This window comes from Eschrichtius robustus, chromosome 12, assembly GCF_028021215.1.
Source record: "Eschrichtius robustus isolate mEscRob2 chromosome 12, mEscRob2.pri, whole genome shotgun sequence".
Taxonomy (NCBI): Eukaryota; Metazoa; Chordata; class Mammalia; order Artiodactyla; family Eschrichtiidae; genus Eschrichtius; species Eschrichtius robustus.
The window spans coordinates 49,263,479-49,283,832 of NC_090835.1; the positions used below are offsets into that span (position 1 = coordinate 49,263,479).

The 20,354-nt window shown below is 46.7% G+C and overlaps 1 protein-coding gene across 2 annotated transcripts in view; it reads right to left on the minus strand.

The window, feature by feature from the left end:
• The window catches only part of ITGA9 (integrin subunit alpha 9), a 354,422-nt gene that overhangs the window by 274,704 nt on the left and 59,364 nt on the right, over nt 1–20,354 (minus strand). For both annotated transcript variants that reach the window (XM_068558926.1, XM_068558927.1), the window contains exons 10-14: nt 17,904–18,009; nt 17,032–17,126; nt 13,001–13,091; nt 10,730–10,775; nt 4,785–4,939 (exon numbers count right to left, since the gene is read on the minus strand). In XM_068558926.1, coding sequence (XP_068415027.1) covers nt 4,785–4,939; nt 10,730–10,775; nt 13,001–13,091; nt 17,032–17,126; nt 17,904–18,009 — 493 coding nt within the window. The remainder of the gene's footprint in view (nt 1–4,784; nt 4,940–10,729; nt 10,776–13,000; nt 13,092–17,031; nt 17,127–17,903; nt 18,010–20,354) is intronic.

A 20,354-nucleotide genomic window follows, 5' to 3' on the forward strand; every position in this document is an offset into this window, starting at 1 on the left:
GCTGCTCTGCTCGGCTGGGACTCTGCAAACCTCACTTCTGCCTTGCCAGTGGCCCTCTGTGAGGCCCTGCAGAGATGGAGAGCTTGAGGGAGGCTGCAAGGCTGGAGGAGGGGAAGGGGCTTCCCGTGAGCTTAACCCAGGCAACATTTTTCCATGGTGGCCGCCTCCAACAGCAGTTAATTCTCATTTCATTTTTCCCCCACACCTCAGAGCCAGCCTCACTGCACCCCTCTGAGGTACCAGCAGCACCAGCCAGTGTCCCCTCCTCTGAGGTTTAGATGCCAGGTCCTCAAGGTCGCTTCTCCAAGCTTCTAGGTTCTGATGACCCCAAGAAAGTGGTCCACCACATGTATAACCTTTTCCCTTTGTTCCCCTTGACCAGAGGTTCTCAAACCTAAGCCAGCTGCAGGCTTGTTAAAACACATTTTGCGGGCTTCCCTGGTGGTGCAGTGGTTAAGAATCTGCCTGCTAATGCAGGGGACACGGGTTCAAGCCCTGGTCCGGGAAGATCCCACACGCCACAGAGCAACAAAGCCCGTGAGCCACAACTACTGAGCCTGTGCTCTAGAGCCCGTGAGCCACAACTGCTGAAGCCTGCGCGCCTAGAGCCTGTGCTCCACAACAAGAGAAGCCACCACAATGAGAAACATGTGCACCGCAACAAAGAGTAGCCCCCGCTCGCCACAACTAGAGAAAGCCCGCACGCAGCAACAAAGACCAAACTCAGCCAATAAATAAATAAATAGATAGATAGATAGATAGATATAAATTCCTTTAAAACACGTTTTGCTGGACCCCACCCTCAGAGTTTCCGAATCAGGCAGAATTCACATGTCTAACAAGATTCCATGTACTGCTGTGGCGGCCGGTCTGGGAACCACCTTTGAGATCCCTGGTGCAGACCTAGACGTGGTGGCTGCTTCCTGCAGTTACTTCCGGGTCCTCCATGACCTGCTTAACTGATTCCAAACGTTAAACGCTCTCTGTTAAAATAACTGGTGTGGTTTCCGTCTTCCTGAATGGACCCTGCCAAGCTGTCACTGGTGCCAAGGCAGAGTCACCCCTGTAAAGAACCTCTGTAGTTCCCACGGCATTGCCAGAAGCCACAGCAGCCCCTCTAGTGGCTTGGGTCATCAGCTGGCCCTGAATGTTCTGTGACCAAGTGGGAGCTTTGGTTTTTTCATTACCAATGCAGAAAATGAAGAGGCAAAAGGAGTCCCTTCTCTGTGTGTATGCTTCAGCCCCATCAGGTCCCAAGGGAGAGAAAAAACCAAAGAGATGACTATAATGTCAACCGCTTATGGCCCCCCAAGACATCCCCAGGGTGGTCCCGCAGCTGAAGACGCCAGCAGATATATGCCACTTCTGACAACTGTTCAGAAGTACCTAGCACACAACCGGCGCCTCTTTATTGCACTGCCCAGGCTGTCTTGCCCAAATTCAGCCGTTCTGCTGACAGACTCAGCTCTGGATATGCAGACACTGAGAGGTGCCTGGAACATGCCCACTTGCCAAGCACGCCATGCCAAAACCACCACTAACATGCTCTTGTGCAGCTGCCAGCAGTGAGAGCGAGGAAGGCTCGTAACTGGAGTTCCAGCCCGGGAACTCTCTCCCAACGCAGAGGCCTGAGTGATGACACTGAGCTGGCCAGCACTGGCTGCTGGGCCTGGAGGAGAGAGGAGGATGTCTGTGTGCTGAAGGTCCTCCCATCCTTACTGCATATGGAAACGGGGGACCTGATCTTCCCGGTGGTACAGAACCAAGGGGCTGCTTCTATGCCGCACTCCGCCCACATCTGGATCCACCCGGCTACTTTGCCTCCACCTGATTCCTCATCACACCATCATGACTTCCCATCATTCCCTCCTCAAACTCTCTGTGTTCCCCTGCCAGCTTATTTTGCAGCGGATTTCTACATTTCTCCCTTTACTGCGAAGACTGAGATATAGCTCATTTCCCTGAATGGCAGGGGAAGGGACAGGAAATGCCGGGGATAGAAAATTTCCTGCTTTGCCCTACGAATACCCAAAGTCTCCAGTTATCCTCTTCACGCCTGAATCTTAAATAAATGTGGGCAAACATCCCCTTAGACTGTGAAGGGATGTCTAATTTCATCAATGAACCCATGTGGCAGATGGAGGGTAAGGAAGTAACCTGCACTGGGGCAGGTGCTCCTGCTCAACATTCCACACCCTAAGGTGGACATTAGCCAAGTTGCTGCCCATGAAGGCAATACTGGATGTCATCCGACAGCCTGTCTCTTCCATCATGCCCCAGCACTGAAGGGCCATTGCTAGCCTGGACCTTAATTATAATTCTGCCTGGAGGTCAATGAAAGGGGCCCCAATGACTGGGGTCAAGGAAAGGGTCCCCGATGACCAGGGTCAATGAAAGGGGTCCCGGTGACTGGGGTCAATGACTGGGGTTCCAGAAGGATCCACTTGTTGGGGGCAGCATGAGGAGAAACCCACATCTCCTCCTGGCTCAGCCCCCGAACCTACAAATCAGAGTTTGCTCTCCCACTGATCTCATATGCTCTGAAATCACTCTTGTTCAAAACTTGCATCTTGGGGCTTCCCTGGTGGCGCAGTGGTTGAGAATCTGCCTGCCAATGTAGGGGACACGGGTTCGAGCCCTGGTCTGGGAAGATCCCACATGCCGCGGAGCAACTGGGCCCGTGAGCCACAATTACTGAGCCTGTGCGTCTGGAGCCTGTGCTCCGCAACAAGAGAGGCCGCGATAGTGAGAGGCCCACGCACCACGATGAAGAGTGGCCCCTGCTTGCCACAACTAAAGAAAGCCTTCGCACAGAAACGAAGACCCAACACAGCCATAAATTAATTAATTAATTAATTAATTTAAAAAAAAAAAAAAACTTGCATCTTGGTTTCTTCTCCTCTATTCCTGCTCTACCAACTTACCTCCATTTTCACCACCACAGTGATGTAGTTAATGAGTCTGAAAACTGTGTATGCAGCTTCAGGATCAAAACAGAAACTCCTTCTAATTCCCATTAAAAACTCCGTGAGGACATGGCTGGCCCGTGCAGGCGAACGGTAAATATTTGTCAAATGAACACACACATGAACTATTAATTGCTTACTTTTCTTAGAGTTGTAGAGTAGTTCTGCTTATTTTTAAACACAACAGAAGTAATCTTCAACTCAACAATTCTTTTAAAATGTTTTTTAATGGAGTTCAACTACATCACAAGTTGGTATTGATAAAGGACACACCATCTAATTAGGCAGCGGATATATGAGTCCCAAGACCATCAGAACATTTTTTTCCTAGAGAATGTGGTGCCTTAAACAATTAGGGAGGTGGTGGGAAATCATTTCTGGAAAGCAATAGTTTGGAAAGCAGTAGTATCATCAGACCAGAATTCAACTCTTGGCTTCACCGAGACCTGTATGATCCGGACCAAGTATCTTTTTCTCACTGGGTTGCACACAAAAAGTTTGTTAGTCCTCTCTCACTAACCAAGTCCCAAGTTCACAGTAAATTTATATTCAGTTTTGAAATTTCTAAGTTCTTTTTTAAAAATCCATATAAAAAACACAAGGTTTCATTGTTGAGCTTATTCAATCCACCTGAAGGTCAAGAGAAGTGCCAATGAAACAGCCTAGAAGGATTAGCATATTGTTAAATAAGGCAGAGCATTCAAGGTGCAGCGGAGAAATGGAATAGTGTGTGCACGTGAACTCTGCATGTCTGGGCGCCCACACACATGCGCTCCAGAGCAGAGCTTCTCAAACTTAAATGTACCAGCATCTTGTGGGGATCTTGCTAAATGCAGTTTCTGGTTCAGAGGTTCAGATCAGGCCTCCGATTCTACATTTCTAACAAGCTCCCAGGAGATGCTGATACTGCTGGTCCAAGGACTACACAGTGAGTAGGGAGGGGAGACACTCATGACACAAAAATTGTCTAAGAAATTCAATGAGTCCAGGTCCTTAATGGTGGTGGTGTTTATTGTTTTGTTTTTTTTTTTTCATTTTCCTGGAACTCTACTTTCTATTATTCAATCAGTCTTTCAAGTTAAAACAAAAGACCTCTTAATCTGCACAGCTGCTCCAGATTCATTTCCTTCAGGTGACCACACACTTTGAATTCTAATCCACACTGATCCTATCTTATTCCAGGGCTTGGCCTGGCAAGTCGCCCTCTCCCAGTCAGAGAAACGGCAGGGACAGCTGCCACTGGCCAGGGTTCGCCTGCCCCTTCTCCAACATCTGAAGCTAACAAAGCAGCTTCCCCACCTTTTGGAAGCCCGAGCCTTTGTAAAACTCAGCAATCCTAATCCCACCACCCATCCTCGGTCTCTGATTCCACAGTAAAGAACACAAGCCCCTGACATCTGACTGGTGTTGCAAGCTCAAGGGAGAGCCTCCAAAGTCCCACCACTTCTTTTTTCTAACTGCATGGAATGTTCCAGAAGGGCCAGGTTATTCACTGCATTTCCACAAGCCCCACCACCTATCCCACCCGTGGCCCAGTGAGGTTTCAGTCTGGTCCATGGACATTTGGAGAAAGGATGCTTAGAGTCAAATATTATTTGTCTGAGAGCTAGAGGTTGCAACGAATTAGAAAAACAATGGTAAGAAAAGAGGGGGAAACTCAGGGGGAAAGGGCATCTAGCCTGTGGGCCTGCTGCCTACAAAACCAGCTGGGATGCACAGCGGGAGGGAACCCCAGAAACATCCCCTGGCTGCCCATGACCCCACATGCCCACTCCAGCTAAGATGGCTATGCTGAGCCCTGACTCGGTGGCTCTTTACCTATTTCTCCCGGAACGTGCTTGCCATGGAAGCTAAAGCAGGCGGTGACATTCAGGCAGTTCACAGGCTGCTGGCCATCGTGACACTGGGGCGCCGTGATGTTGATGGAGGTGGGGAGGAAGATGGAGACATCCACTGTGATGACGGGTCTCGCCCTACAGGTCAAGAGGAAGGTGACTTAGTCACTGTGAAGAGCAGCACTCAGAACCAAATGAGAACTAAACCAACAGGACAAATCCCAGGGCTTCAGCCCAGCCTCTAATTAAAGTGTGAAATAGCCCAAGAGAGAATGGCCAGGGTGCTCTGCAAATCCTTTTCTCCGGTTTCTCAGCTTATTTCCCAATAAATGAATGGTTATCTTCCCAATAATGAAGGCAAGTTAGTTGTTAACAAAACACATCTATCTGCTTGAAGCCGTAAATGAACCACCAGATGTTGAGAGATTATTTAAAATTTCAACAGTTAAGTTCTGATTTCCATTATTTTAGGAAGATAGGAATAGATTTAAGAGGCGTCCCTATAGGGGATGCCGTGACTCAAGAAATAGATACACAAGCAGGAATTCCCCAAAGCATTTACTGCCATTACAAGCATGAACTGCAAAGTCCCATCCAGTGGGTCAAACCTACTCTCTTCATTTACTCCCATCAATTCATTAAGTATTTTTCTAAAAGACCTTGATGAATGGAGTCCCAGCTGGTAACAGCAAAGCACTTTAGAGCTGAAGAAATCAACCTGCCTGGTGGTGGGACCAAGTGAAACCCAATAAACAACCACACTCCTCTCACCGACAGGGATCACCCCCCAGGGCCTGATGGATGGACTCCATCCATCATTGCTGGCCTTCTGGGGACTCCCCGGGGGCTCCCCAACAGAAGCGAGAGTGAATCACACCTTTCTGCTCTTGTTGCAAACATCTGCTGAGGGACCGTTCACCTAAGCTATGGCTTAACCTTCTCCCCTCCAGGCCTCACAAAAAGACCCTTTTACCTCCAAGGAGCCCCGGCCTTCACGCCACTGGGGTGACATAACAAGATTAAGGGGCATTAGCAGCTTGAGAACAATGACCTCACTTGTGTTCAGTGATCCCACAAAGAGCATCCAGGGGGCAAGACAGATGGGAACCAGGACCAACACCAACTCTGAGAAAAGAAAGCGTTAAGGAAAACCTCAGAGAAAAAAGGAAGCGAGGAGCTGCATGGCCCAGATGGGGTTAGGGGATTTCACTACTGCCAGCACTGCCTTGAGACATGGGTCAAGAGAGGAACAGCTGTGACAGGTAGAAAGGAACTGCAGGATCCCAGAGCAGATACAGCTGTAGGTCTAATGGAAGTCAGACAACAGTGCTGCCTGGAAGAAATCCAATATCCGGTTTTCCAACTTCCTTCTGGGTTCATCCTTAGAAAATGCTCGAGTGTTCCTTAGCACCCCGGGCACTTGGATGTCTTCCTTCTCTGTGTTCCCGGCACTGTGTTCACACCTCACCTCACCTACTAACTAAGGTCACTGTCCATTTCCAAACCCACCCCACCCGCCCTGTAGTCCCTCCGAGGGGGGTGGGAATCCTGGTGAGTTCATCCTGATATTCCCAGGAGAGTAAGTGTTCAAAAACGCTTGTTATATGAACTTACTTACAAAACAGAAATAGAATCACAGACGTAGAAAACAAACTTACGGTTACCAGGGGGGAAAGGGTGGGAGGGATAAATTGGGAGATTGGGATTGACATATACACACTACTACATATAAAATAGATAACTAATAAGGACCTACTGTCTAGCACAGGGAACTCTACTCAATACTCTGTAATGGCCTATATGGGAAAAGAATCTTAAACAGAGTGGATATATGCATATGTATAACTGATTCACTTTGCTGTACACCTGAAACTAACACAACACTGTAAATCAACTATACTCCAATAAAAATTAAAACAAACAAAAACCTTGTTAAATGGGTGAAACCTCCTCTCAGGCCAAGGGATTGAAAACCACAGGAGGAGCCAAAGTTTCACAAAACAGGGCGTCCACCCTGTGAGAGCCCCAGCTGCCCATGTGTCCTGCCAGTCACTGCACAGAAGCAGCCCAGGCCCTCCTATCACCCCAGGGCCCCCTCGTGGGGAGGACGCCTCCTCTCCTGGCAGAGCCTGGCAGGGGAAGGCGAGGTGAGCAGGAAGCAGAAGTGAGTGGTACAGACAAAAGGACCTCCATGAGCCATTGTTAAAAAGAAAAAAAAAAAAACAACAATCCTTTGAAATGACAGACCAGGACCTTCACAAGCACATCTCCAACATCCATCAGATCAGTTCCCTCAAGCCTTTTTGTTTCAACTCCAAGTATTGTTTTTGGACCAGGAAAAGCCCAGAAATCTTTCATAAGCCTCTCTGATCACTTCCTTTGATCTTCAATGGCATTAACACCAGGCGCCTATCACCCTAACACCAGGCCTGCCCTCTTGAGCTAATTCCAGAGAACAAACTTCCTGAGGGCAGAGCTTGGCCAACCCACACCCCTGGGGGGCAGGAGACTGGGTTTCACAGTCTGAGATGAAAGCAAAGGGGCACCCAAAGACAGCACCACAAATGTGCTTGAGACTTTAAAGAAGCTGGTGGCTGGAATACTTTTTTTTAAATTGAAATATAGTTGATTTACAATGTTGTGTGAGTTTCAGGTGTACAGCAAAGGGATTCAGTTACACATATACATATATCTATTCTTTTTCAGATTCTTTTCCCTAACAGATTATTATATGATATTGAGTCTAGTTCCCTGTGCTATACAGTAGGACCTTGTTGTTTATCTATTTTACATATAGTAGTGTGTATATGTGAATCCCAAACTCCTAATTTATCCCTCCCCCCACCTTTCCCCTTTGGTAACCAGAAATTTGTTTTCTATGTCTGTGATTCTATTTCTGTTATGTAAATAAGTTCATTTGTATCATTTTTTTAGATTCCACCTATAAGTGAGATATGGTATTTGTCTTTCTCTGCCTGGCTTACTTCACTTAGTATGATCATCTCTAGGTTTATCCGTGTTGCTGCAAATGGCATTATTTCATTCTTTCTTATAGCTGAGTAATATTCCATTGTATATATATATATATATATATATACCACATCTTCTTTTTCCATGGAATACTTCTTTCTGATGCTTCTCGGATAGTACAAATTCTGATATTTGATTTGATCCTGATATTTAACTTCCAGGTAAATAATAAAACCAGTCAGAATACTTTCTGACGTGGTGTTGCTCCAGTAACCCTGGCCTTCTGTGGGGTCGTGTTGCTTGCAGGGCAGAGACAGGGGCGACACATAATGAGCCCGCACCCTGGTGAAGGTGTTAGACCACTAACTGGGATATCCCCAAAGCCATCCATTACTCCAGGGAGCTACTTCATGTCTCAACAGGTCAATGCACAGAGCAGAATAAATGAGGGAATGGGTTGCGGTAAGCTCGGCACCCCTACACACCCCTGCAGTGGCTGTCACGGCCTTCTGTGGACCTCCCCGTCCAAGCCAGTGCTCCTGGCCCTGCTCCTAAAGCCTCCCCTCCCCGGGAGTGCTTCCAGGCGTTCTCTTCGATGGACTCTACATCTGGCCCCGTTAGAGTTCACCTCATCCGATTCAACCCTCCATCCCAGGCTGGGGTCTGTGGTCTCCCATCCACGTGTAACTGCCTCGCTTTATGTTTACACCCATGTGTGAGCAAACCCCTGGGGAGGGCTGTCCCTCACATCAGAGGACAGAAGGAGACAAGCCCCTCTGGGTTAGAGCTCACAGCTACAAGCTTATAAAATACAAGAATGATGAAAAAGCAGAACCTATGAGATGTGCCTTTTGTGCCAGAAGCTCCCAGTTTGGAGAGGGCCTGGTTTCCACTAAGAGAAGTGGGGGAACACGTTTTATTCAAGGGGAATCCTGAGAAGCCAGGGCACGCTGCTCAGAAGAGTGAGGAGAGGGAAAATGACTTCGTGAGGCCACCAGCCAGAGCCCTGGCTTCACAAGTCCAACCGCAACCATCTGGAGCTATGAAAGCTGTTCCACCTGAAAAACTACCAACCCAGAAGAAGGGGTGATAAAGTAGAAATCCAGTCCCGTGGGGAGTAATTAAAGGCCCCATCTTACTGAAGTCACCACCCGAGGGACACAGCCGCCACCTTCAAATACTGAAGGGCTGTTATATGGAAGATAGGGGACCAAGAAGCAGACTTTGAGGCAGGCAAATTAAACCCAACTGATGTCAGAATTGCTAACATTTATTGAGCACTTAAACCAGGCACTGTTCTAGCTCACTGAGCTCTCATAAGAACTTATGATACCCAGTGAGGTAAGTACTATTATTGCCTTTTTAACAGATGACAATCCTGAAGCAGAGGTTACCAGACTTGACCAGGAAACTCACCTTGTAAGGGCAGAGTTAGGGTTTGAACCCAGACCACCTGGTCCCAGAGTTTACACTCTTAACCTTAAGGCTATTCTGCCTCTTTAACAATTTAACATTTGTCGGGGGGTGGGGGGATGTCATATTAAATTTATTCATTTCATTTCCAACATGACTGGCCATGTTAAGCCAACTCTTAGGAAAGAAAGAACTTGAAAGCCAAAGGCCCTTGAGGCTATGTGTCTTGATGAGAAAATATGATCCAAGTCTCTGTCTAGAGCATCCCCAGGGTGTTGTTCATCATCTTTTCTAAATCCTTAGAATATTTATTATCTATACTGTTCATATAGCAGCTATCACATATTTCATTATATAGCTGAGGTTTTATGATGTATTTATGGCTTGCTTTAACTAATCCCCTTGGTGTAGAATGGACAATGCCTGAAATATTATGTTTCCCCACAATTCTCTGCCCATTGTGGTGCTCAATAAATGAGTAGTGGTTGATATTAGAAGTATTATAATCCCTGGAGTAGCAGAGTCATTTCTGACTCAGGAATTTTATGGTCATCATCTTGAAAAAGTAAGTTATACATGGATTTTCTTAAAGACAATTCTGACTGCTGCCAATATGACAAACCTTGAAATTAGCATTTGTCAGTTAAGTGTGCGCAAAGTAACTAGCTTGAACAATTTAACATTTTTCATTACCTGTGGGTGAACTGGTCCCCTCAGAAGTTACTAAGCCCCCACCCTGGGCACTACGTCCTTCTAGAGGAGGCTGTGTGGTCCTGTGGTGGAGACTCAGAGGAAGGCCCTGCTGAATGAGAGGAATCTAGGGTGTGGAAATCCATGGCCTCTGGGATCCCTTCCAGCTCTAAGATCCTACTAGCCTATTTTAGAAAGTTCTGAAATCAGGTTGTTAACAAAACCTATGAGTTGGCTCCCGCTCCAAAGTGTAATGTTGCTTTCTCTGAGTCACAGAGACAGAAATACTTGGAGAGGGTTCATGGGTGGGCCGGCAGCCCGCTGGCCTTTGCAGGAGAGATCCAGACTGCATGGGTTTCACAGCGAGGACTGGGTCTGAGCTCATGTCCCTCACACTCTGCTGCCACCAAAGAATGAGAGGGCAGGAGGCTCCCAGGCCCTGGGGGGCTGGGGACTACAAGGTGGGGAAGCCGGGATGAAGGGTGCAGGGATGAAGAAATGGGATAGGGCAGTGTCATGGCACCCACAGGAAATGATACCATGTGTAAAGCACATCTATGGAAGGGATTGTTCACGGCAAAAGGCAAAAACCCCAACTCTTCCTAGAAGCTCCAGGGATGCTATCCTCTCACACACGTAAACCACTCAAGGCCCACTGGCTGGAAACCCTGGGATAGAGGATAACAAGGATGAAAAAACAAAGGCAGCATTCGCACTTACCAAGCACCTCTGCCTGCAAGGAACAGGGCAGAGTGACTGCTGACTAATGATGAATAACTCCCCTGGGCCCCCCTCCCCCACCAAATTCCATCCCTCACCCACGAAGAGCCAAGAGGAAAGAGAGAAGCATCTCACCTTAGGAGAACCACACTGTCCGACATGAAAGCTCCAATAGTTACATCTGAAAACCACAAGTTTACAGATTCAGAAACTTGCTGAGCCCATTTCACCCACCCGCTGTCAAGGGGCTCCATGGCAATGGAGGCCAGCCTCAAGGTCAGGGGGCCCCCCCGGGCTCTGAAATGACTTTGTAGGAGTTAGAGCCACACTGCCCCGTATGGCAGTCAATCACCAGATGTTGCTGCTGAGACCCCAAAACGTGCTGGTCTGCACCGAGATGTGCTGTATGTGTAAGACAGGAAACAATTTTAAAGACCTGGTACCAAAAAACATTAACGATCTCATTAATAATTTTTATGTTGATTGTATGTTGAGATGATAATGTGTTAGATACATTGGGCTAAATTAAACATTATGAAAATTAATTTCACCTGTTTCTTTTTATCTTTTTAGCGGTTACTAGAACATTTTAAATTATGTAAGTGGCTCACATTATATTTCTTTTGGACATCACAGAATCAGAGAGGGGGACACTTGGAATTAAATGACTCTTGGGAAAAGCTCTAAGTTCTGTAGAACATGTGAATCATCTCCGTTCCACCCCTCACTCTATGTGACCCCGGAGTCTCTCTGTGTCCTTGTCTGCACAATGGAGATAATTATCCCCACTGTCTTCTTCAAAAGTTGACAATATTTCATAATATTTAATCAGAATATATTTATTACACACTTGTTCAATATATTTATTAAATATGTTAAATCAGATATTAAAATCAGAAAACTCATGAAAATACTTGGCAAACTATAAATCAAGACAAGTGTTAGCTGGTAATGTTTATTCCTAAAAAATTTAATTTAGGAAGTATGCATTCACCCAACAGCTCTCTGCCTTTCCTCCCCTCAAATATAAACCTCTCAGCCCTGCGGTTCCCATGACTACTTCACAGAACCAAGCATCTGAATCCCTACATCTACACAACGTCCTCATTAAGGAAAAACAAAGAGCATATCTGTGGATTGCAGGGCTCCTAAAATTTCTGCACTTGGGTATGCTTGTTAATTTTGCTATTTTCTAATAGCCTTTTTAAATTGCCTGGATATTTGAAAATAAAAGAACCTGACACACTTGCCATTTCTTTCATGAAAAATGCAAGATAAGAAATCCACATCCGTCGTGAAGTATGACCATACCTGCTCACCGTGCAACTACAGAGAAGCAGCCTGGGTCCCCGTCCACAATGATGTGGTCTCTGGTGCCCTTAGTTCTCTGAGGCTCAGTATCCTTGTCTGTAAACTGGGGAGACACCCCTATCTTTAGCTACCTATGGGGTAACTATATGATGTACATTGCACGGGGAAGCATTCTGCACATATTAAGAGTGCTAAACCAATGGTAGGTATTATTTAGGGATGGCTACAAATTGCCCAGAACAAGAACTGCTTTCTCAAACCTAAAAAGACTCGTACAAGATTGCATTCATTTTCACAGATCCTTCTGAGGCATTTTAAATGGAAAGAAACACTTTCCCAAGATAGCAAGATGACCTAGAGTTTCAGGGACATTTCTTCTGAATTCCATGATGATTTAGGGGTTTTCCAAATTCTTCTCTTTGTTTCCTCACCTCACCTACTCCATCCCCTTCAGGCAGCAAAGGAACCACTACTCCATTGCCCAGTCAATTTTACCTACACCGGATATCACTTGGGATTGGGGTTTGAAATCGTACATTTTTATTCAATCAGTCTCAGTCACCACAAGGCATTAATTAACCCTGAAGACAAGCCAGCCAGCCTTGAATGGTGAAGGTCTGTTTTGTCCGTCAGGGAGATGACATGGTTTTCTTCCTGCTCCAAGTGTTTCTCTCAATACTCGTCTCACGGCGGGGGTGGGGGTGGGGGTGCGGGTGGGGGTTTGCTCAGTGCCTTCTTCATTCTCAAGAGGAAGACGCCTCTGAATATGCTCAAATATCAAGGCAAACATGAGGCTTCACTAGTTATCATTTTAAATGTGGGGAGTGCTTTTGGTCTTTATCAGAAAGACTTGCTGCCACAGAAATCACTGCAAAAATCCACCTTCCTGGTGCTTAAACCCTTTGGAGTAGAACATTTTAAAAATGAAAAATAAACTTTAACACTACTTTCATCTTAAAAGTCAAACACCAAGCAAAATACCCTATTCTACTGTATGAATTTTCCTAATCCTAAATCCAGGTCACATCTGTGATCACGCTTACCAGACTGGTTATCTTTGCTTATCTCATATGCTTTTAAAGAAAAATAGCTTACCGGGATAGCCATTTCCATCCATATCAATGCCTCCTGATATGGACTGACCAAACATCCGCAGACCCGGACTTATCTTCCGCCCAGAAAGTTTCTGAAACAGATAATAGGGAGATTGAGTCACCGGAAGGAGCACGGTCACAAATAAGAACCAGTGACTGTTTTAGGGCAGCTTCCCTAGGACACCTGGTCTTGAAGTTGTTCAAAGAAAAAAAATCGTAGTCCGAATTTTATCGGGGCAGGGGGTGGGGGGCTTTAGCAGGCAGCTGAAGACCATGCACTCCTTTATTATTACTTGCCTTAGTCAAATGTCACCATTTAAAATTTTCTCTAAGCTCAGTGCTAATGAAAAAGCCACCCAGATGAGTGTGTTAGTGTTTTGATGTGTTGAATGAAGTTCCAAATGGATCAAGGTTAACTTCCACTTCTAAGGGAGGTTCTCTTTTGTGTTTATACAGGTATAGCTGGCTGAAATTCTAAGAACATATTGTCCTGCTATCTCTCTACCCAAACATGTAGTAAACATGGAACACTCCTAAGAGGCACACGTCAGCTGTTCCCTAGGTGGGCAGGAATTAGCACGACAGCTCTCCATCAAGCCAACCAAAAGATCTACAGGCTCCTGGGCATCACAGGCAGGATGAAACAGCTCTACCTAGTACATCTAGAACTCCATGGTCCTGAACCTTCTACAAACTGTAGGAAAACCAAACACTTAGCTGAAGCCACCCTTCCTCCTAAAAGGCAGCCTTCAACTGACCATTCAGCATTGACAGCTCCTCTGCCACAGGGCATCCGTACTTACCTCTCCTTCATCATTACGTTCAACAGATGCTAACACAACACATGCTGTGTTGGTCCAAGAATATTCATTATACAACCAGCCTTTGTCACACATCCATGCTTGTGTGGCACAGTTCCTCACAAAGATATCAAACTTCCTGAATCAGAAAAGTGCCATGTTCTGGGATCTGACCTGTTCTTTCTTCCCTTTCTCTAAACAGTCTCCCTGGGGAGGCTTCCCTCCCAAGGCCCTCGATGTAGAAGGTAAGCGAAATGCTTTGTTTTCATGCCACACAGCAACCTCCATGTCAGAACCAGGTTTACACATAGTCGTGGCTCACTTGGGACTTTCTTGCCTTATCCTTTTCCTCACTGAGTCATCCTGCAAAGAAGTCACAAGTATGGGGAGGAGGTGTTCCTACAGGGTTTACAGATGGAGACAGCAGGGACTCCCCCACCCTGCAGCGGCCGATAACTGCAAATAACCCTCCGCCTGCCACCTCAGTGAAACCATCCAACAGGAAATGTGCAAGCATCAAAGCACAAATCAGAACACTGTAGGGAAACACTGAAGAAGTGTTTCTTGATAACAGGCAGAGCCCCACATCCCCGATGGCTCTGTCTAAGGAAACACGGATGTGCATCTGCACGTTTCTTAAAAGTCACATCTTGAAGCAGACCATCTCGGCTCTGAGGTCCAATGATGAGAGCAGCAGCTTGCCCTGGGTTTGCATTTCTAAGGTATGCTGTGGCTGAGACACGCAGGGAAGAGTGAAGGGGTGGTCCTTTTGGGGGTGGCGATGCAGGCTTAAGTTATCCCACAAACATCTGCAGGCCATTAGGCCATAAAGCCAGGAAGATAAGTCTGCTCGATGCTAATAACTCTAAATGAAAACCAGGAGCCTTGGGAAACCTCCACTTCACCAGGTTTACATGCGGTGTCCTGATGGCAGGAGAAAGATCACAGGGGCCGCCGTGACATGCCCGGAGGGCTCTCAAATTGAGAAAGGCGCACAAGGATCTTAAAATCAACACTTTTCATGGTAAACTCGAGAAAGAGGAATGAGTTACAGAGTTATATGGAAGAACTTTAGACCCTGATCTCACAACGCATCCAACAGAAATAACACCAATCTGGGCCAAAGAAAAGCGATTCCCTTGCCCAGACTTGTTTCTGACTTCCTCCTGTAGTTCACCCACACAATGCCCGCTCTGTCCAGGCCTGGGCCCTGGAGAGAACCTGGCGTTAAAGGATTTTTCTTCCTTTAAAATCACAAACCTTATCACATACATATTAGGAGTCTGGAAACGTGTAATCATGGTTGTTTCTTTTTTTTTTTTTAAAGAGCCCCAAACCACTTCTCTTTGTTAGAGCTAATGAGCCAGGCTGCGTGCTGACAAAGGCAGGACGGGTCCAGCTGCTGATCCCTGCTTCCTACTAAAGACAATCTGCGCTGACCACAAAATTTATACCTCAGTTCTCTGCAGGGAGTCCGCCCAGCAACACAACAAACACGAGAGGGCCGCCGGAGGAGGGGAAGCTGGGGGTCTCTCACAGGCTGCCTCTCTGTGTGATTAGCTTCCCAGGTCCGGGAACAAGCTTCCAGGAGGAAGCGTGGAGAGTGACCTCGATGGCGGCACAAAGAAGGCTGCTCCCTGGATGACTTTCAGCTTGTGACAGTGGGAACAGCGTCCCTGACCCAGGGTAGAGCAGCCCCTGGGACACGGATGTGGCCCCCAAACTGTGCCCAGAGCCCTCTTCCTCCTGCCACCTCAGCTAAATCCTCTAGGAGTTTATTCCCACCACTACTCATTTCTAATGCACAGAGGATGGTCCATGTAGATAAATGCCCCTCAGAGTATATATGCCTCACAGACAAATAAGCTTCCATAGTTCTGAGTTTTCCAACTGAGCTTCCCTGAGCGTTCCTTTTTCCCAATGTGGAGTTGAGGGCGGTGGTTGCAGTAAGAGGGTTGGGAGTCAGACTGGCAAAGGTTCATGGTCAAATTGCCATTTCCTAGCTGGTGACCATGGGCATGTTAATTAACCTCCCTGGCCTGGAGTCACCTCGTAAATAAAAGGTGGATAACCAAGGTGCCCATCTCACAGGGCTATTCTGAGGACTGAAGGCGAGAGGGCAGAGCAGGCGCTCAGGAAGCATCCCTGCTCTCGCCAGCACCTACCTTGGCATCTGCCTCTTGCAAGAGGCACGGAGCCGAGCAGGAGGCCCAGCAGAGGGAATCTGGGCTCAAGTGGCAGCAAACCAGCCAGCCCTCAACTCTTCATTAGCTAACTCATATCTGCTGCAGGAAGAACAATTAGGAACATACACCTTGAACTTACACATATGCATTGCCTCTTAAAATCAACTGGCAAAGCCTTTTCTTACCTAGAGACTTTAGTACATGGACAGCTTTCGATACTTTCCTATTTCATGTTATAGAACATTTTATAAGAACAGGACTCAGTTCAAAGTTTTGTTTCCTTTGCAATAATCAAGATACAAGGCAAGCTTCTTGGTGATGAGAAATGTCAGCATGAATAGGAGGCGGTTAGCACGTAGTAAATGTTCAGTAAATCAGCAGGTGCTGATTGGAAATTTCTCGACATGTGCTCAGTCCCTTTCTGTCGCTGACCCACTGGGAGAAAGACCCAGGCCTGTGCCACTCTACATGCAGACATCCACAAACATCCTGACCATGCTTCTGTCCAGAGAGTGACTTCCTTTTTTCCCAGGGGCTGGGCTTGACACCATCAGCAAGACTGAACTCCAAGCTGATATGGCAAAAAACAGAACTCACCACTTCCACGTTCCCAAGTCTGGGGCACGAGGCCAGGGCTTTAACCAGCTCCCCGTTTTAATGCCAACTGTGACAACAGCCCTGTGACAGCTTTCATGTCCCTCCTCCATGGACCACTGTCTTTCTAGATTATATTTTACAAGATATTCCTTTGGCTTAGCACAGATGGTTGGCAAAGCAGTAACCAGAAAATAGCAATCCACCTCTTCTTACATAAATCATTCTAACTCTGGCTAAGAATTTGGATCTTATCTTTTGTAGGCAGAATGCCTCCCTGGATATGAGCAAACTCGGGAGTCTATAAATATGTTTTGATTTAAAAAGCAGTCTCAATGGTTTGTGTCTTCCACTGGAGCGGGGGAAGGTGAAGGCAGGCACAACGCCGTGTGTTGTGTGTATCTGTGGAATGAATGTATGAACAGCAGCCACGACACTCTCACACCAATTACCATGGAGTACTGAGGGACCATCCCACCGGCACCACCGTGATAGATGTACACCGCTCCTGAAAAGTCATCCTCCTTGGGTGCGCCAATGGCCACATCTAGGGGGAGAAAAGCAGCTCTGGGTTAGAAAAGCCACGTGGAGTAACATAATGGTGGATTCTCTAATTCCTGCCATGATGTCTAGAAATTTCTTGGTTGCTGCTTGTTCAAGCATTAAACTAGGCACATTATCTCTTAGCAGCAGGAAAAAAAAAAAAACGTAGAAAGAAAATTATAGAAGCTGAGAAGAGGTTACTTCCAGAAAATTTCTCCCTCATCCTCATAGGAATAAATTATTGATCTATCCAATAAAAGAAACGCAAATATCAACCACCCACCCTAATGCCTGTCTGAGAAGGGAACTCCATAGACAATGGTTATTGCATAACTGAGAAAGTCAACTCTATTCTTGGGTAAAGGAATTATATAAAATGGTATTCCCTTTACCAAAAAAATCAACGTTACTCTCACAAACTGACAACTAGATCTTCCTCCATGCTCTCAGAGCATTGTGGAGCATCAGAGGCTCAGAAACAAGAAAGGTTTGTAGCAAGAGGAAGCTGGTTCAGACTTGGCTGCCATAGAAGCCCCTATGGACCAGCCGCAAGGTTCACTGCACCACAAACACATAGCAAAGAGCACTGAGCTGATGAGAAGGGATTTCATGGAAGCAAAACTCCAGTGGGCTCAGGGCTCAGTCCTGTGTCTACACAGAAAATGTGGTTTCTAACAGGCGTCCTCTCCCCAGTGTACGTGGATGGGCCTTGCCATGGGCAGGTAGACCCCAGAGCGCCCACGACAGGGGCAAGTTAGAGGGCAGGTACGAGCTCACTGACCTGGGAACCCGTCATCATCGAGGTCGCCCAGGTTGGCGATGCTCTCCCCAAAGTGTGCATTGTAGGCGCCATCCCCACTCAGGGCCAGCTGCTCCTCCAGGGCTCCCTGGGAAACAGGATGGAGGGAAAATGGGAAACAAAACAAACAGAATAACCAAAAAAAGAATGAAAAAACAGAGCCGGGAATGCCGCCCTGCCCTGCAGCACACCCATGGACAGGAAACACCTGGGCAGAATCCCAGGCACCCAAACTTCCCCCCCACCCACCCACTGGTGGCCAAATGAGCTCCTTCCACCTGGCTGCCATGAAGGTCTCCGATTGCCTGAGATGCATTTTAGAGGGAAGGAGACCCACTGTTGGCCACTGATGACTAAACCTCTCCCTTGTCCTAACGCTCTATACACCAACCTATTAACCAACCTACCTGCTTGTCCCCACAGTCTCCTCTCCCCGCAATATCCCCAAAGTTGTTTTAGAGGGAGTACATATTTCCATTTCTGCTCTCCTCTGCCTTCTGGTACAAATTTATAAAGCTGTTTTGTAGGGTGCATGTATTAGTAATCTTGGCAGAGGGACTCATGGTTCAGAAAACCCAACACCCAATAGTTCTTGGTTAAGGGGTGGGAGCAGTGATAACAGGACACATGACTGTGCCCATTTTCACGTGTGGTTTGGATTTCCTAAGCAAACACCAACCAACAGAGGGAGAGGTCAATGGTGATGGTGTCACTAAAAGTCACGCCCACTTTACCCCCAAATCATTGGCACATGACTATCAGAGCATTAAAACACCATCTGAGGGACTTCCCTCGTAGTCCAGTGGTTAAGAATCTGCCTTCCAATGCAGGGGACTTGGGTTCGATGCCTAGTCGGGGAACTAAGATCCCATGTGTCATGGGGCAACTAAGCCCGGGCGCCTCAACTAGAGAGCCCGCCTGCCGCAAACTACAGAGCCCACGCACTCTGGAGACCGCGCGCCACAACTAGAGAGAAGTCCGAGCGCAGCGAAGATCCCGCGCACCACAACAAATATCCCGTGCACTGCAACTAGGATGCAATGCAGCCATGAATGAATGAATGAATGAATGAATGAATGAATAAATAAAATATTTTAAAAAACACACACACAATGTTTTGAGGCACAAGAGTGTCTAACCCTGCCCCCAGGTAGAGGCACTCAGACCCACTGTACATCCACAAGCCATCCCAAAGCTTTTGTTACAACTAAATCTTTTTTTTTTCCACTGTACTCAAACAACTTGCAAACAGTAAAGGTGTGATGAGTTCTTAAGTCAACGAAACCTCTGCCCCACAACACAAATATGTGATTTCTTCCCATCAGTGTGGTGAAGAAAGAGAGAAACATTGATTCCTTGTATGTACCAGGCACTGTATATCCTCATCCTCATTTAAATCACACAGTGACTCTATAAGGAAGACCTTATGACTCTGCCCACTTTACAGGTGAGGAAACTGAGCTGCTGATTTCAAGCTATTTGTCCACATCACCCAGGCTAGTAAGTGGCAACACCAAGATTCAAAGGCAAGTCATCATTTATTCCCGCTCCTCGACACTGCCCTGCAATCATTAATCACAAGTCATCATTTATTCCCACTCCTCGACACTGCCCTGCAATCATTAATCACATAAGATGAAGTTCAACAGAAATAAGAATACCCTTGTACTTAGGGTAACCACATGGCATTAAGAAACATTGACTGGGGTTGGGATGTGTGGGTGCCAGCTGCCGCAGAAGGTCTGGGGGATTATCCTGCTCCAAGATTCCATGCCCTGGGGCTGTTGGGCTGGTCACCTTATTGCCTAACAAGTTAACACCCATGCAAACGCAGCAGTCTCCTGCATATATGGTGGCCAGCAGCTACTGAATGCCAGCTGTTCTCATCTCCATAACGACCAACTCACTTCTCCCCTCACCTGCCTTGTCCCCCCTTCCTGGAAGGTCAGTGCAGATGCAGGTGCCATGAGTTGTTGCAACAGGTACCAGGAAGCATCTTTCCTCCCAGGTTTTAGATCCACCTTCCCAAACAGTTTGCAAACATCCAAGAAAGCTCAAGGCTCTAACTTCCCCTGGCTCCTCTTTAAATAACTGCCCTTTCTTTCTGGCATCTGCCCACCTAGTTATACCTAAACACCACCACCCGCTCCCGATTAGGATAACTAACATCTTGGTCACCGCGTAAAAGTACACTTTTACTGACTTTTTTGATTATGAAAGAATTACATTCTCACAGTTTGGATAAAGATAAAGCTAAATATCTACCCAAGCACCACCACCCAGAGAGATCTATTTACATTCTCTATGTATTTTGTACATTTTTAAAGGTTGTTTGTACATGCAGTCTTTATCCTGCTTTTTCAGTGATTATCTCATAAGCATTTTCTCATGTGAGCTAAAGGCTGGTGGTCACAGGATTTATTCATTTAACCA